The sequence below is a fragment of the Semicossyphus pulcher genome, unplaced genomic scaffold (assembly GCF_022749685.1).
Source record: "Semicossyphus pulcher isolate SPU_LCO1_2020_fin unplaced genomic scaffold, fSemPul1.0.p SCAF_14, whole genome shotgun sequence".
NCBI lineage: Eukaryota > Metazoa > Chordata > Actinopteri > Labriformes > Labridae > Semicossyphus > Semicossyphus pulcher.
Genome location: NW_027211648.1, coordinates 15,500,505 through 15,518,537, shown reverse-complemented (window position 1 = coordinate 15,518,537; position 18,033 = coordinate 15,500,505). Strand labels below are relative to the sequence as shown.

Sequence of the window (18,033 nt, the reverse complement as noted above, 5' to 3'; positions counted from 1 at the left end):
CGATCAGTCCAGGGTGTAACCCGCCTCTCTTCCAATGACAGCTGGGATAGGCTCCGGCTCCCCCGTGACCCGCGAACAGGATAAGCGCTGTCGATAACGGACGGATGGATAAATGACAGCTTCATTCTCTAATGTGACTCCGCTTACATCGGGATCATCACTGACATGAAAACCTTTCGGTCTGCTGCTGTCAAACCTGCTGTCAATCAATTAAAAGGAGGTAGGAACAACACTTGTCTTTGCTTAATAAAGTGGACTGTATTTCACTTATTCTGGAGGAATATTCATTCTTACTTTCAATGAAAAGCTGTAAATAAGAGTACCTATACCAACTCTCTTGCCAGGAAGTTACAATAATGGCTTTTGGAAGAGCAGCAGCAGATCTGGCAACAATTTATACCCTGAAAGTTACAGGGGTCACACAGAGTGCAACCTTATGTAATAACACTGACAAACGAGTCCAGACAAACATCTGTAAACCACACAGTTATCCCTCGGCTTGTCTTCTATGCAGAGCTCTCGAAACTGGGAGACATCAGCAGGTGCTGAAGATGGAAAACAGTCCAATCTGTGTCTCTGCTTCAAAGACAGTTTCAAGAAGCCATTTTCAAAAACATTTGCATCGATAAACGGTTGGTTGCAAGCAGGTACAAGACAAGATACAGGCAGAGAATCAGCTTTCCCATCAGCAGTTATGGCTCAGTATTTTTCCTGGTAAAGCATCAGTACTGAGGAAACTGATAACTTCTCCAAAAGACCTTTTAATACATCACTTCAAACACACAGACCTGAGCCGCGCCATGAGGTGGCCACGCCGTGACCCACTTGTGAAGTGGATGGTCACACACGAGGTTGCTGTCTGCTCCACTGCGAATGCAGTAACAAACCGCACATTGAATAACCAGTACTAGTGTCCTCAATACAACCCGCAAGTGGTAATGCACACACTATGAAATCACTTTGTTGATGTTGCAGCAACAAACCTGTCGTCGTGATGAAAATGAATGTTTTCAGTTTTTCAGTGTATTTGAAACTTTACCTTTCTATGTTTTTCACTTTACTTTCTATGAGTCTTCTGTCTACATGCTGGAAAATGGCGGGAACAAACAGTGAAGCCAATGCAGAAGTGCCTTAAACCTGCATTCTCACTAATGACCAGCAGGGGGAGACTGCAACTCTTACGTCTGTGGACATTCTCCTCATGAGTTCATGCTCTAAAACCTTAGTTCCTTAGTTTTTCAATACTTTATCATAAAATATATGATAAAGCAGGGTACGCTTTATTCTCTTATCAACCCTGACATCCAAATATGATCACTTCTGGCTCCAAAAAAAAAAAGATGGCAACGGCTAAAAGGCCAAATTCAAGACTTTCAAACAGCAGCCCACAAACCAACTGGTGATCCATCCATCTGTTATCTACGCTGCTTATCCTGCTCAGGGCCACGCGTGCACTGGAGACTAGCCCAGCTGTCATTGGGCGAGAGGCGGGGTTATAATTGGACTTGGACTCATTCACAGGGCTGACACAAAGAGACAGACAACCTTTTGCGCTCACACTTGCGGGCAATTTAGAGTCGCCAATTAACCTGACGAGCATGTCTTTGGACTGTGGAAGGAAACTGGAGTACCCCCTGGATTCGACCTGGATTCGAACCAGGAACCTTCTGGCTCTGAGGTGTAATGAATAAACACAAGCTAATACTGTGTTGCAAAACAAGATGCTACATTTATTGTACTTTTAGTGACCTTTATCTGTCGCAAAAGTTGTTCTTATGAAACTCCAAATTAAAAGCTTGTGAATCTCATGACAAATTAATTTAAAAACTCTCTTACGGTCCTCGACAATGCTCATGTCATCCAGATCCTGGGTTTTCATTATCCTCACAATCAGCCCCCTGTCCCTTCGAGTGGTCTCATGTTAATGAGTTCTGTCCTCGATTCCCCTCTCGCGGAACACGCGCTCACGCTGGTCCGTTGGCTCCTCTTGCGTCAGGACTTTGGACACTTTTCTTAAAATGAGTTTATGTTTGATGAATATTTAAGATGTGTACTGCGGGAGAACGATCATGGCTTGTCTCTAAATTGCTCAATTTCTGTCCTGCTCCCTGATGTTCGCTTGTGGTGTGTTTTTCGGGAAAGTGGCCTCGACGTGAAGAAGCGCACAGCTGGAAATGTGACGCCCAGCTCTGACAGTGATTCATGAACGGGTTGGGAGCTGATTATTTAAAATAAATTTGTTTTTTCTTTTCATTGGTTGTTCGTACATTTAGTCAAAGCTGTTTTTTGATGCTCAGGACGCAGGACACATTCAGGGTACAATGAGTGCAGACATGGGGGTATTATATCATAAAGTGTCCCAGGATCATTATGAATTTATTACACAGAACTACACACACATTATAAGCCCAAATAGGAGAATTATAGTGCTTCTATTGCAGATAAAAAATACCATAAAACACAGAATATATTCAATATTATATATTCACTGTTTATGACCAGAGAGGCCCTAAAGATCCCACGTGGACGATCACAGCAGACTTTAATGAACATTCACTGGGGGGGCAGAGGATCTTTCTTTTACTGGAGGTGACTCACACACATGAACACACACCGCATGTGTGTGTGTAGAGGGAGAGATAGAGCACACCTCTCTGTTCTCATCAGAGCTGCAGCGGAGAGGTGAGGCTGCACACGCTGGGGCTCCCTGCAGACAGACGACACCAACAGGTGCTGGACCGTGCGACACTTTAAGGAAAATGTCCGAGTGACGTCTCAAAGAGGTAATTTCTTAAATCAATTCTACTTTTTTGAAAATGCATGCACTTTGGTAACTGTTGAATTAGCATGTGATTGTTTCTTAAATTCTGGATTGAGTTGTACTTTGTGCAGAAGGGGTTTAAAAGATGCCACTTAAGACCTATTTTCTTATAAAGCAAGCAGCTGTGCGTCAGTTATGTGCAAATGAATGCATTACTGATTAATGCAGGCCATTTAGGCAATAATTTCCTTTTGTTAATCATCTGTATTGGACTTGATTTAACCATCATCTTTGGACATTTTAGGCAGTTTAGTGAAAGAGGTTCAGTAACGTTGTGATAAATGCAGTCGTGGTCAGGAGGTCTCGCTCAGCTGAAGTAGGTTATTAATAAGCACGTATTCACGCTCTATGGGAGTCCAGGGAAGGTTTGACATTTACAGAAGAAGGAAGCCGTAATGAAGCTTTTCTTTTTCTTTTTTCTTCTATGCATAATTTTATCTGACAGGATTTGTTTTGCATTATTTATGTAGATACGCTGTGATTTATTTCTGTTTTATGAATGAAACTTAAAAAACAAGGAAGCCTACAATGTCATCATTATCTCATCTTGCAAATTTAAAAAGAAAAAAAAAGCGCACCTGCTCTGTGTGTATCGATGTAAACTGTATGTTGTGTATGGTGTGACCTGAATCTGGATGAGAAGTGTAGTGTGAAGAGGAGATCGAGGCTCTTCAATGAGATTGAGCGAGTGCTGAAGATGGTCTCTGATCAGCAGCTGTCACACATCTCCTTAATCTCTACGTCTTATTATGATGTTTATAAAAGGATGAAAATGTTCTTTAATAAATGTTTAAAGTATTTGTCTGGAATTCTGATGTAAAATATGCAGCAGGTTTTAGGGAATATCTCGTACTAAATTGCTTGTTATTCATTCTGCTTCCTGCAGCGATGGACTGGGAGAAGTCATCAAACCGCTCCACGGTGAACTCTTCTTCATCTCCATCCATGCCTGACTCTTCATCCACCTTCACTTCCCCCTGCAACTCCTCTTACCCCCTCTTCTCCACCCCGTCCTTCTCTGGCCTGGACCTCCTGTACGACCTGAAGCCCATCTTCCTCCCTCTCTACTCGGCCGTGGTCCTGGTCGCCTGCTCCGGGAACCTCCTGCTGCTCTTCCTCATCTGGCACAACAAGAAGAGACACAGCACCACCAACTTCCTCATCAGCAACCTGGCGCTGGTCGACTTGGTCATGTGCATCTTCTGCGTGCCTCTGACCGCGTCCTACGCCTTCGACCCGCGCGGATGGGTGTTTGGAGGCCACATGTGTCACTTTGTGACTGTGATGCAGTCTGCGGCCGTGTACGCAGCCGTCCTGTCCCTCATGGCCATCGCAGTGGATCGATACGTGGTTGTTGCTTATCCCATCCGCAAAAGAGCAGGGTGTCACTTCTGCTGGGGTCTGGTGCTCCTGATCTGGCTCTCCTCTCTGGCTTTGTCCACACCTACAGCCCTACACACCGTCTACCTGGACCTGCGGGCTGCCGGGCTACAGATGGCCGTGTGTGAGGAGTTCTGGGACGGCCAGGAGCGAGGCCGCCTTGTCTACTCCTGCTTCATCCTCTTCTTCTCCTACTTTGTCCCGCTGGCTGCTGTCTCCATCTCCTACTGTGCCATATCCTACCAGCTGAAACAGAGGACCACGTCAGGGCTGACAGCGTGTCCGGAGCTGAGATCAGCGAGGGCTGCGTGGAGCCGACGGAGGAGGAAGACCTTCCTTCTGCTGCTGGTGTCCGTCCTCTGTTTCGCCTTCTCGTGGCTGCCCTTACAGGTATGAGTTAACAGGAAAGAGACTGTTTATTTGATGGATATATGAATATAAAAGGTTGGTTGATTTCTTTCTGAGTTAGCTGTTTCCCCTCGTTTCCAGTCTTTAAGCTAAGCTAGGCTAATTGCTTCGGTCTGCAGCTTTATATTTGTATGCAGGGATAAGGAGAGTGTCAATATTATCACTTTTCTTACTTTGGATAACAGAGTCTATCTTCCCAGGTAGTGAATCTGATCCGCGACCTGGACACAGACTTCTCCATCTTGGGGAAGAACTACGTGAACATCATCCAGGTGTCAAGCCACCTGTTCGCCATGAGCTCCGCCTGCTACAACCCGTTCATCTACGCCTCATTGCACGACAAGTTCTTGTCCTGCCTGTGTCACCACTTCCTGTCCCGTAGAAGAGGCAAAGGAAAGGACAGAGGTCAAGGGTCAAGCATTCTGACAATGTCGCACAGAGTGCAGCGACTTCACACCTCCACAGTTGTGGCAGATTTACCGGGTAGCACTGGTCCTCTAGACTACTACGCTTAATGGGCATAAGAAGTGTATCTGCTGTGGTTCAGAAATTTTGCAGAGGATCTACTTCACTCCAGGTCGTGGAAAAAAACATGCCTTCATACTGACAGACATGATGAGTGAAAGGTAAATTCGTTTAAAGCAATGTACATTCAGTGAGATTCAGAGAGAATCATTGCAAAGTGAGGTTGCAATGATTTTATAAAACTGGAAGTTTGTGAAGGATGTAAAATTATAGGCCTGTATTGTGTATGTAATCACGGAAGCCATTGGGTATCGTCTAACGACGATATAACCTCTGGGAGCAACGGTGAACATGTCGAGCATTCCGGTTTAGCCAGCGTTAAGCGATCAGGATTTCCAGCCAAGACTTCATTTTCCGTGCGCTGCGCTGTTTACAGTCCAGTCAGCATCTTGACAAGTGACCGCGTGTTCAGATCAAAAGTGAAGCTAATTCCGCCCCTCCAGGTATGTCAGCAAAATAAACGCAATCATTGCTCGGCTCATTGCATCCCCCTGAGGAGCGCCTGTTCATTTGTTTCTTATGATTCTGAGTTTCACTGTAAATAGTCAGAGTTACACAGAGGCTTCTACTACTGCGGTATGAACCCGAAAAAGAAACCACTTATCTTGTGATTTACTTCAAATTAACGGGTCTTACCTTTGCCGAAATTACAACATCTCGACGCAGATTTGTATGAATAAAAATGCGAGCTTTGCCAGGTCTGTCCTCAAGAGGAGAAGAAAACTACTTTTAAAATGCTCGTTTGTTGAACGGAGGTCGGATCGATCATTTCGGATGCAGTCGAGGACGTCAGGAAATCTAAACACTGCACGACTGTTGGCGACACAGCGCCAAGGGAATTTGTCTCAAGTTGAAATGTTTGATCTAGAGCGGATTGTTAGCTGAACTACACTTCCACACGGACTGTTTTTCTTGCATATGCTAAAGCCTGCTGATACGTGACTGGTCAACACTAATCAGACTACAGACAAACCAGAACAGTTCTGGTTTTAAAATCTGGTCATGTGCCTACAGATTCAAATAGAGATCATGTATGTGACGATTTTTTAACATGTACTATATGGATATTGAACAGAAAGTCTATTTAGCACTGAAGAACATACTTTACATTTAGACTGTGCTCTTGTCTTGAATTAAATGTATAGTTTTTGATTCAGTTGTACATTTTTTAATTATTGTCAATTTCTATTACAGTCCTGTAAAAATACTGACTCAATGGATTGTTTATATAAATAATAATGTGCTGTTCTAATCCCTCGCTGTGCACTTTTACTGATACTGTATTCTGGTAATTGTATGTCTGTTACTCTGCGTAATATGAGGTCTGTTTAGTTGAATGTCACTCAATAAACAGGTTTATTTAAATCATCTTTCCCTCCTCGTTCATTCAATATTGTTTATTGGATAAATTAGGAGCATGCAGAGTGTCTGTGATAATGAATGAATAATGTATTTTAATGTCATTCACTGAAAGCTTTTCACACTTTCTGCCTCGACTGTGACATTTGACGAGCACGGCGCAGCATTCTGAAATTGCAGTGTGTTTAAATGTCAGCTTTCAGATGGTGAGAGAAATCCAAATAATAATGTTACACTTGTGTTGATATTAAATGCGGAATCAGTGTGAACTGAGCCAAAGAATGAACATAAAAATGATGTATTAGATAAGTTGTTGACAGACTTATTTACTTTTTTTTAAAGCTTATTTCAAGATCCGTCTGCCTTCTTCTTTCTCAACCATGTCACACAAATTAAAAAAGGTAATATAAGCAGGTTTAAAGGGGGGGTATTATGCTAATTGTGCAGGCCATCATACAGCCTCTGCCTGAAACGACTCAGTCAGCTCTGTCCCATTAAGAAACCCCGCCCCTACAAGCCCACTTTCTTCTGATTGGCCATCTCTCTCCGGAGCCTGTGACTTCACAAAGTGCAGTGTGTAGAAAAAAACTGTGTGAAACCTGACGTTCACAGCAGCCCGCAGACCGAGCTGAGAAGCCTGGGGATTACTCCAACATACTTCCACCTACAGATTTAAAACTTCACCCACGTTTAGTCTGGACATAAAACATTGTAACATTATATATATGTCTCAAAATGTGAAACAGCATAATACCCCCTCTTTAAAGATTGTCCACACTGTACCATTTACTTGTAGTATGTTTAAGCACCAACAGCTCAGAGCAGCTGTACTGAACATGAGTCACTTTCTCCTGAAAACAGGCCGAGACATCGAGCTGTCTGGTGAATGAAGCACTTTGCAGGGTTTATTTGCAATTGTGACCTTTGACCTTGCTCGTCTGCCTCCCTTATCATTACCTCGGCCATTAGAGAGCTTCTGTTCTGCTGCAAGCTAAAAATCATTACTTAGAAGTCTTATTTTAAAAGAACATTTGAAGCCTCTTTTGTACAATCACGCTGATTACACACTCAAAACAACATTACTGAATGTTTGTTAGCCAAAGCCATGAATGTGCAGTCACCCTCTACTTTTAGCTCCAACTATTGACCATTTTTCAAGCTCCACAATGGGTCTGATTTTAACCTTTATGAATGGATCATTATTTGGATCTCGTTTTGTCAGGTTCTTTCTCACAAAAACTCATTTTTAGACCAGTTTACAGAGTAAAAGTATGTTTTAGTTGCTGATGGAGATGATTTTTACACCCAGGAGCTGCTGTGTGATAACAACAGAGGACATGTTGAGATTGTATAATATCCGGGAGAGACACGTCTACTGTCACATCTGCTAATGGGGGCATGATATGACCCCCATGCAATATATTATACGCAAATCTCTCATCCACTTATGTAGAGCGCTCTCCTCTTGTCTGATTGTGTTGTGAACATCTTTTATGAAAATGCAAATGCGGGCGTGCTTAGCAAAGTCTTCGCATGCAAATGTTAGTGCTGTAGGGAGCAGTGGATGTGCGCAGAGATGATGGCCCTCTTATTCTGAAGGATTGTTTGTGTGGACTCAAAAGCAACACGAGCAGAAAAACAATATAACCCAGTACCTAAAGGAATATGATGTTCTGGTGTTACTCTGCTGATAGATAAAATAAAGAGCCAGGACGAAGAGAGAATTCAGGAGTGACCTTGCAGGCTGTTCCTAGATGAGCAAAACAAGTTACAGGCCGTCACCTGCTGGTGGGAGTGCTTGTTTTCTCTCTAGACTACACGGCTCAAGAGAAAAGCAAAAAAAAGTTGTTTCGGAGTCGCAGCTTTGCCTTGTGGCTGCACTATAAGCAGATAAGACTTTTGCTGGAGCATAAAAACGTCCTCCTCCTCCGTGTGCACATTGGAAAAAAAAATGTGCGCAGATCAAAAAGCAGCACCAAAAACTAATCTCAGTAATCTGTATGAAAAAGCACGGAGCTCTTATGTAAGTCAGGAAAAAAAACAAATTGTCACAATCATTGAAAATCTCCATTCTGTCTGTGGCCCGGTACATTGCTAGCATGTTGAGCTCTACACAGGGAAGGGAAATTCAAAGGACTTAAGGAGGAGTGCAAAATTGGAATGAGTCAGTCCAAAACCTCACAGGTGTGTTATTTAAACACCTCAGGACAACTCACGCAGCAGGCTGACATGACATGAGGAAATCCAATTTTAAGGCCATTTCAGAACGATCTGACACGTGAGGAAATCTTTTTCTGACGAGGTTTTGTTTTTCAGGAAGTGGCGACTTATTTGTCTGGGTGAAGGACAAGCTGAACGTATCAAGCATTGATTCATTTCGTTAACATTTTCAACAGCTGATCTATATCCATCCATCGTTCATTTTCTTCTGCTTATCCAAGGTCGGGTCGTGGTGGCAGCAGGCTAAGCAAGTTAGACCAGAGGGCCCTCTCCCCAGCAGCATTTTGAGCTCCTCCTTGGGGATTCTGAGTCGTCCCAGGATATGTGGGATATATAGTCCCTCCAACAAGCTCTGGGTCTACCCTGGGGTCTCCTCCCAGATGGACATGCCTGGAAAACCTCCACAGGGAGGCATCCTAATCAGATGCCTGAAATGTTCATCCTTTAATTGTAGCTTAATGAACTGCTAATAAGTGGCTGACTCAGCAAAAACTAAATTAAGATGAATTATTTAATATTTTATATTGTGTGTCAGGCACATTGTGCAGTATGGACCTCGTGCTTTGAGAACTTGAGCAGTGAATGCTTTCGTTCCTGTTTCGAACACTGCTGCGATTCGGCCCCCTGTGGCCAAAATGAGTATTACCGTTTTTCACCTGCCAAAGTGACTGAGCAAAATGTTCCTAAAATGACATTCCCACCTGTTTCACTGGTGAAAAAAGAGAGAAAAATAAAAAGATGATACTGGCAAAAACTTTGTCACATGTTTCTACAGTTGGAAAAAAAAATACATACAGCGGAAACCATGAACCAGCGTTATTAAGATGGATCAACAGGTTGTCTGGAGGTGCAGCGTTTATATTTTGTATTTGTTTTCTAGGTTTGTGGTTTTTGACTTTACATTGTTTATGTCTTTGCAGCTGATTATTTTTTTTTGTTTTTGGGTTATTGCTTCTGTCTTTGAATTTGCATCATGGAATTCTTTTGTGCTGTTGCAGCATGTTTGTCCTAGTTGGCCTTCGAACTATGGTGGCCATGAAATCCGAAAAAGGTTTTCGCTTTAAGGTTTTGGTTTGTCCCCTCTGGGCTACTGTAGAAACATTGTGGTGCAATGTGGCAGACTCTGAAGAGGACTTACTTTCTCTGTAGATTGAAAGAGCTAATAACAAAAAAACAATTCCTATTATCAGGTGAAATTTACACTAATAGAAAACACATTATGGATATTTCATTCCTTTACTGCCAGTTGATCCCCCTAAATCTAACACACTGGTCAAATGTGGAAGTATCCTTAGGGTGCAAAACCCTGATATGGAATTTACTGATTAAAAGTGCATGCATCTTGTAGTGACTCTTTCACTGCAGAAAACAGCACCAAATCATAAACACACACTTACTGCTGCACACTGAGCACGCACACAGCTGCACGAACACACGCCTGCCTAATAAACCGTGAACTGAAGCAGCTGAACTTTCCGACTCCTCACTCTCACATGCCAGCTCTCACAGATTCAAATCATTTACCTGCTCGTGCTTTATAAACCTCGTAACCTGAGTGAGCGATGCCAGAAGCCTCATACATATTCATCACAGGCCTGATTATTGAAGTTTGAAGATTTACCGTGTCTGCTGTCAAGATGCTCTCGCTCATTTTTCCTGTCATGACATACGCAGCGTAACAGATAAATGGGATCATAATGATGTCAGGTGGAAAGAGATGAATGAATAATAGCAGTCGAAACAAAGAGGGATTGCTGGAGGCATTGAAAAGTGATTTATATGGATACTATATTATTTTTTTTATGTTTTCTTGTTTAGATTTAAATGCAAGTTAATTTAAATGTTAAATTCAGATTATTTAGAGTTCCCTTTCATTGCTTCAAATGCAGTCAGTACAGGCATCTATTTACATTTATCATTCTAATTATACATCAGTTAGTTCCAACCAAGTAATTTGATTGGATAAGAGACATCCTTTGAGTGCTGATATAGAGAACAACATCGCTGAAATGTTTCACTCTGTATATCACTCCGCCTCAGCCAGGTTCTGTTAGTTAACATTACATGTATGTCTACATTAATGGAGCTGGTAACTCTGAATCACACAGCAGACTCTTATTTCCCTGGTTGATGATGAATTAAAACTTACAGATAAATGTACATGATGAAAAACAGCTGATCTGTGGTAACCTGTGGACACAGAGTGCAGCAGAATGTTTGGGTTGCTTGGCAACAAAAGTCCAGCTTCAGTTAAGTTGTGGAACAAGTTGAGCTGGTGGAGCAAAAAATAATCTGTTATTACTTATTACTACAATTTGCCGCTCGTTTAACTGTTGTATAAAAGCAATATCACACTGGCGGCCGTGATGTTATACTGAATATCAGCACGGCTGTGATTCGGCTGTAGGAGGACGGAGGCCGAGTGCTGCAGATAATCAGTACATTGCTCCCTCTCTATCTTAACAGATACAGCTTTATATAAGCAACAGACATTTAAATGATGTATTTATTTATTAATCAATTATTCTTTTAAACCCTCTAACTTCTCAGTGCTGGGATCACTGTAATGATAAATCAGATATAAATCATTGGTTAAGTGAGCCACCATGTGGACAACAACACTTACTACAGATAAAAAGACCTCACGCCACATTTTCAAACTCATATATTATTTATTACAATTAAATATTTTTCTTATATTACAGAGGTCCATTTGAAACCATACAAATAATCTGTGCTGTGATTAATATTTCCAAAACGCCATGCAAAGAATAAGAACAGAAATCACATCAGAAGAACCAGAGTTTGGGTTTTTGTACACCTGGGGAGGATGACATACATATTCCACTGCTCCCCCCCGAATCCGTCTCTTTTTGGTGCAAACATTTCTTTGTGGTGATTCAAGATCAGACCGGCGTCATCTGAGAGAAATGAAAGGCATTTGGAAGGTGGGTAAAAAAAACAAAACATCAATGACTGCTCGTCCTTCTCTTCGTGGGAATAAAGACGGGTTAATGGGAACAGGCACAGAGGACCAATTAAGACATAATCATCACACATCTTGATTAAACATAATTAGTCTGCTGAATGATTCCTGAGGCCTTTATATGTTCTGTGTGTGGCTGATCCACAGCAACCACTGGGAATTCTGATTGCAGAACCAAATGTTTTTACCCAATTCGGCTTTGTTGTATTGTGCTCTGTGGGCTTTACTGCAGAACATGCACCCGCCATTAATATTCAATAAAGTTTTGCTGTTTTGAACTAACTTTTTAACCTTTTATTGAATTAGACGGATGGAAATGTCAAAGATCTTTTCTCATTTTTTCTGCATAATGACTTGAAATAACCAATTTAAAAATGTATTATGTTTGAAAGTTGAATCCTTTAATTAATTATAGTGAATTCTATTTTTGTAAAATAACCAAAATACACTACATTGCCCTTCCTAAAGGGAGCAAAGGAGAAGTAGGCAGGATGTGGGCACTTTTCAGTGAAATCTTTTGACTATCAACTACTCTGTGCTGTGCTTGAGAGGTGGCTTTAAGTAGGTTGTAGTTTATCTCTTTGTGTAGAACAGCACTTGTGCTCAGCTTGAAACATGTGGGATTTAAAGGGTGACAAGTTTTAAACACTTACACATCTCAAACGCTCCAGCTTCCTATCGAAATATGGCTGAATACACTTCCATGCTATCAACTCTCCCTTAAGCGATTGCTGCGATTGTTCGCGACATAAAGATCATCCAGGTGGACAGGTGAGAGGTGGAAATTCATTTCACTGACAGAATTCAAGCTGACTGCAGAAGCTCTTCTACGAGAAGCACAAAACTACAAACTTTAAGCAATGTCTCAACATTTTGGGAAATACTTTCCTCACTTACTTTTGCATCAGCTGACAACTAGTGTAGCTTAGCTTAGCATGAAGGCCGAAACAGAAACAGCTGTTGGCTAATTGATGTTGTAATACCTTTATATTGGCAGACAACATGTTGATTAGTGAGCCTTAAAGGTGCTGGCAGGTAGATTGTGAGGCTTTTTCAAACAGAGGCAGGCTAGCTGTTTCCTCTTGCAGCCCTAATGCTAAGCTAGGCTAATTGTTTGCTAGCTGAACCCTCAAATTCAGTGTGCAGTATCTTCTATCCATCTTCTCATAGCACTCCCGACAAAGCAAGTAAATGAGCGTATTTCCCAAAGTGTTAGTTGTTTGATAGTAAAGATCAACTTGAACAGGATTTGGGCGGACTTTTATCAAATTCAAAGTGTTGCATCAAGGATGAGGTTTGCCTTTCAGATCCAAATAGATCACATGAATGGGACTTGAGATGCATCTCAAGCACTTAGGAATCACGATCAGCAGACTAAAAAGCTTCCCTTCCCCCAGGCTAATATTGGTACACATTTCTAAATGAAAGGCTGGGAATGTTCTCTAAGGCAGCAAGATAAAGGGCACAGGCTAGTGGCAAGGTGAGTCTAAATCATTGTAGCATTCAGCGTTTAAAGGTGTAGAGGCAAAGCTTTATCATCTGAGGAGACGTGAAAGGAAAACGACAGGAGGCTGGGAGAGGCCAAGCTACGTTTTGGTCCTGCAGGTTAAGCATCTCTGGTTTCCTTCAAACTGTATCTGAGATCCTTCAAAATACTCCAAATGTGTCCTCGTATCCGACCGGAGGACGTCAAGATCGCAACATTTAGTAGGTTTGTTTTGGGCGAGCAAGCTCCATCAGTCACAGAAATACTATTGCAAATGACTCACACACTTTCATCTTAGACAGTGCAGCTAAGAAGGAGAGACAACTTTAACCTCCTCTCTATTTAGGAATGAAAGCCACTCATCTAAAACTCTATTCTTTAAAATTACCTCAGAAAATAAATTATATTTTCATCTCAGTACAGAAATAAATACATATTTTCTCTCAAACATAGGAATGAATCATCACGGATCTAAATGCTACACTGAATACATTACTCACCGTCTCAGCGGTGAACAAACAAGAATATAGGTGACTAACTGAAGCCATCTGCCGTGAACACACACTCATCCAGAAATATAAATGCAAATATACAGTTAGCAGACACCGGAGTCAAATCACACCTCTGGCGAACAGCTTTGAGAAAGTAAAATACACCTAAGCATTGGCATAACAGAAATCCCCTCAATGCTCGGCTCGTTGGACATCTTCACACTGCGACATCGAGCAAACTAATCTGTGCTTTCTTTGTAGAGTGCAGTTATGTATTACATTGAAAATAAACACCACTGAGGTGATTTTCAGAGTTACAGATATGACAATAACCTAGAAAATCTCTTAGAAACTCATGAGGTGTAGCAAGAGAATTTCCACATTTCATAGTTTGCTGCGTTAAAAGTTAATCAGTGGCAATAAAGTTGAAATTAATCAAACTTCCTGATCATGAACTTTCCTTACAGCTCTGTTAAGAATTTCAAATGTTAAATGATAAAATTATTCTACCTAATCTGCTTTTTTTCTTTCTCCATGATATCGATGAGAATATCGATACAATGGTAAATATGTAACTGGAGTCAGCAGCTAGTTAGCGTAGCTTAGCCAAAAAACTAGAAACAAAGGGAAACAGCTAGCATGGCTCTGGTCCAATTCAGGAAAAATACAGCTAGCCTGGTTTAGCCAACACCCATGCTAGCTGTTTCTTTCTGTTTCTAGTCTTTATGCTAAGCTAAGCTAACTGACTGTTGGCAGTAGCTTGATATTTATGACGGGTTCGATGTCAAGATTCCGATGAGAATATCAATACTAGTCTCATGTCTTTTGGGTAAATGTATAGGCTAACTATAGCCAGTAAGCTTAGCTTAGCACAACGACTGGAAACAAAGGGAAACAGCTAGCCTGGCTAAGTCCAAAGCCAGGAAAACAGATAGCAAAGTAAAAAAACACAGATAGCCTGGCTTAGTTCACAACCAGCTTAGCTCTTTCCCTCTGTTTCCAGTCTTTATGCTAAGCTAAGCTAAGTTAAGCTAAGCTAAGCTAGCTGACTGCTTGTAGTAGCTTCATATTTACCATACAGACATGAGTGGTATCAATCTTCTCATCTCACTCTGGGCAAAAAAGAGAAATTCTCCAAATTTCTAACTTTTCCTTTAAAAAAAAAGCTTGAAGTTCACCCTTGAGTTTTTTGGTGAAACATCTGTACGCAGCGCCTCGTAGAAAACTGTGTGCTTCTACATTCAGATGTACAAAAAAAAAATCTATTGACAAATGTGAGTATGTCCTCAGCCACTGAGACATCTTTGTTTCTCCTCTCTTCTCAAGAGGACCTATGGGGCATGATAGCTCGAATTTTCTTCAACCATCAGGCAGACAGTAACATAATTCACATGTAACATCAACCTCAGTTCATATCTATCAAATGTCACATTTCTAAGAGCTACAGTAGCGTTTTCTACAGCAGAGTAGGTTCGAGGTTCTTCACACAGCTGCTACAACACCAGAGAGCCATGTATGATAAAGACCATTAACATCGCCATATTAATCCTTTTACAATATGTCAGACCATTACTCTTACTAACTAAAAAATGTGGCATGTAAGTGTGAGTTAAAAACAAAATAAGTTTGTCTCTCAATCCTTCATCCTAAACTTCCAGTTCCTCTCACACAGGCAGCAGATAAGTTTGTAGCTAATTGACATTGTGGAGGATGAAACCAGAGTAACATCGTCTAACAGCGTCATGTGTCATGTCCCGTCAGATGCTACTGCAGGTTTTTGAGGAGGCGTCCGTAGCGGAAGTCATAGACGTGTCGACAGAAATACACCAGCTCTGGGTCGACGTCATCGGGCACACAGTGGTGGGTGGGCATGGCGTTGTCAACAACGGGTGGCACCAGGAGGGAGGCGGCACTGTCGCGTACGCCATCCCTACGGCGTTTTACCAAGGCACAAAATCTGGACAAAGCACAAACACAGGACATCAAACTCAATCACCTTTAAATACGTTCAGAAAAACATAACTGCTTCTTTGTAGCTTCAAATTGTGTTTCTGTTTGTTATGTTAAACAGTGTGCATTTTAATCCAGCGGGTATTTCATGCAGGACAATGTTATCTCTCAAAAGCAGCGTGTTTATACTTCTAAAGCGACCAGAAAATGTTGAAAATGAAAAGTATTTCTTCTTACCGGCAATACTGTGCCAATGTTAGGACATAGCATTTGTCTTCAATACAGGCCACACTGTTCACATCCTGGTGACGAGATGCAAAAATCTCATTCTGAAGAAAGAAAAGTTTTATTTTAGTCTCAAGTTAACTCCAAACATGAAACCCCATCATCCTTAAAAGCTGCGTTTTCACAGCAAGAACTTTGCCCAGAGACTTTAGAAGGTACTCGGTTTCCACCGCAGGGACCAGGGTCTAAATACAGTCCCAGGGGCTTTATTTACCACTTAAAAGGTAGAGGAGTAGTACTTTCTAAAAGGACAGGGAACTTAAGTGCTGAACATTTTTGATTGGTTGAATACAAGCAGAACTAGGGAGACTCTTTCCCATGTCAGAAGAACCATTTGCCTTATCTTCAAAGGTCTTTAGTGGAAAAGCAGACAACAATGGACTGGAGGAACCTTTTAGTCCCTTGAAAAGTAGCTCCTAGGACTTAAAGTCCTGGCTACTTTTGGTGGAAACACAATCCAAGTCTCAAAATTAAACATTTGATCTTCACAGTTTGCACATGTACATGGGGAATTTACTTATTTTCAAAAGAGGACATCGGTCTCACCTTCCCTTCAGGATGTAAAGACAGTTTCAAGGATAAAGATGTTTCACTTCCTCTCCTCTGAAGAGCCAAAGCTCTCTAACTGTTCTGACTGCTGCTCTGATGTGTCTGTTGTTTGTTAGTGCAGCCGACAAATGACAGACTTCATGTGGTTTATTGTTTCTGGAGATTTAATAAAATGCAACATGTTCCTCGGGGAGATTACTGACAACAGGAAGCAAAGAAAACAGAAGCTGCTCCACAACATGTGTGTGTTTGTCATTCACTCTCATCTCTTTGAAACACATTTTCAGCTTCTGTGTTCAGCCAAAATCTCAGAAGTCCTCTCTTCAATTGTAATGTTCTCATTTGGATGCAAAGTCAGTTTACAGATGGGAGCAAATGAAAGGCAAAACTAAATGGGAGCAGACTCAAAAGTATTTTGTATTTTAAGAGAGAAACTGATAAAAATAAATTGATGTATTTTGATATTGTGTTTTTTTTCATTTCAAGGAATCTCATCTAAAAGTCTCTGACATGTAGCAACAAAATCATTTGTTTCTAAATGAAATGCAAATATGTTATATCTAAAAAAAAAAGGTAAAATATACAGACTTTTATTTTGAAAAGTAGAAAGGAAGTAATGTTGGATCGATTGATTTGGTTCTTTAGCTTATATTTGAAATAGTGTAAATAGGGCTTTTGTGGGGGACTATTTTCAGCTGTGGATTAATACGTATTTGGTGCTCTAGTAGAGAGAACTTAGAGCAGCAGGATTGTGTGTGTGTGGGATTGACTCAAAATAAACTGCAGGGGCAATGTTTATGATAATGAAGGGATGTGTCACCCAGTACAGCTGTGTGGCTCATTGTTGGACAACAATAGAGGTTAAAAACATGGAGGACTGAGCTATATTGGGGTTTGGATACACAAACTTGCGAGTGGGATCAATTCTTTGTTGGTTTTGGTGTTGGTGTAGGAATTTGCCTTATCATTTGGCAGTGTAACTGATATTTTACTATATTTTCACCTGAGATACTTAAAAGACTTAATTTAACCCTGCTTACATTTTACACACGGTTAAATGGATCTATATTACAGAAGTCCTGGTGTATGATTAAAGCATGTACCCGTCCTCACCTCACAATGTACACTAGGGTTGCGTCCCCCCTGTGTGTGTTCTGGACGGTAGTACCAAAACAAACTCATCATCAGCTCTCCTGAAGAAGAAGAAAACAGTTCAGCACTCCAGACAGTTATTACGGAGTTTATTTTGTTTCTCTTGAACATGAAGTAGTGTCCATCATGTGTCCTACCTGACTCTGGCTCCACCCACAGAGCTGAGATCTTAGCCACGTAAGGCAGAGACTTCTTCCTCGGTCCAGACTTCAGCAGAACAGTGTCTCTGACCCGAATCAGCTCCCCGTCCCTCTGGACTCCCTCGAAACACTTCCTCAGCACCGGCGCCTCCTCTCCCTGCGAACACAAGCAGAGAAAATACTGACTCCTCAAACGGACACAAACTGATAAGCTGTGAGAGGCTGAGGAGTAAAAAGCTCCAGGATGGGATTTGTATTCACCGTAGTCACACAGCAGCCAC

At 41.5% G+C, this 18,033-nt stretch overlaps 2 protein-coding genes across 3 annotated transcripts in view; one reads left to right on the top strand and one right to left on the bottom strand.

Moving 5' to 3' along the window:
- Window positions 1-3,709: 3,709 nt before the first annotated feature.
- Window positions 3,710-5,124, top strand: prlh2r (prolactin releasing hormone 2 receptor). The gene is made up of 2 exons (XM_069661738.1): window positions 3,710-4,591; window positions 4,810-5,124. Exons 1-2 carry the CDS (start codon window positions 3,710-3,712, stop codon window positions 5,122-5,124), a joined length of 1,197 nt encoding a protein of 398 aa, XP_069517839.1.
- Window positions 5,125-11,669: 6,545 nt separating this feature from the next.
- Window positions 11,670-18,033, bottom strand: part of bahd1 (bromo adjacent homology domain containing 1) — a 28,438-nt gene continuing 22,074 nt past the window's right edge. For both annotated transcript variants that reach the window (XM_069662182.1, XM_069662181.1), the window contains exons 4-7: window positions 17,750-17,909; window positions 17,574-17,653; window positions 15,864-15,955; window positions 11,670-15,633 (exon numbers count right to left, since the gene is read on the bottom strand). In XM_069662182.1, the coding sequence (XP_069518283.1) occupies window positions 15,441-15,633; window positions 15,864-15,955; window positions 17,574-17,653; window positions 17,750-17,909 (525 nt within the window). In that variant the 3' untranslated portion in view covers window positions 11,670-15,440. The remainder of the gene's footprint in view (window positions 15,634-15,863; window positions 15,956-17,573; window positions 17,654-17,749; window positions 17,910-18,033) is intronic.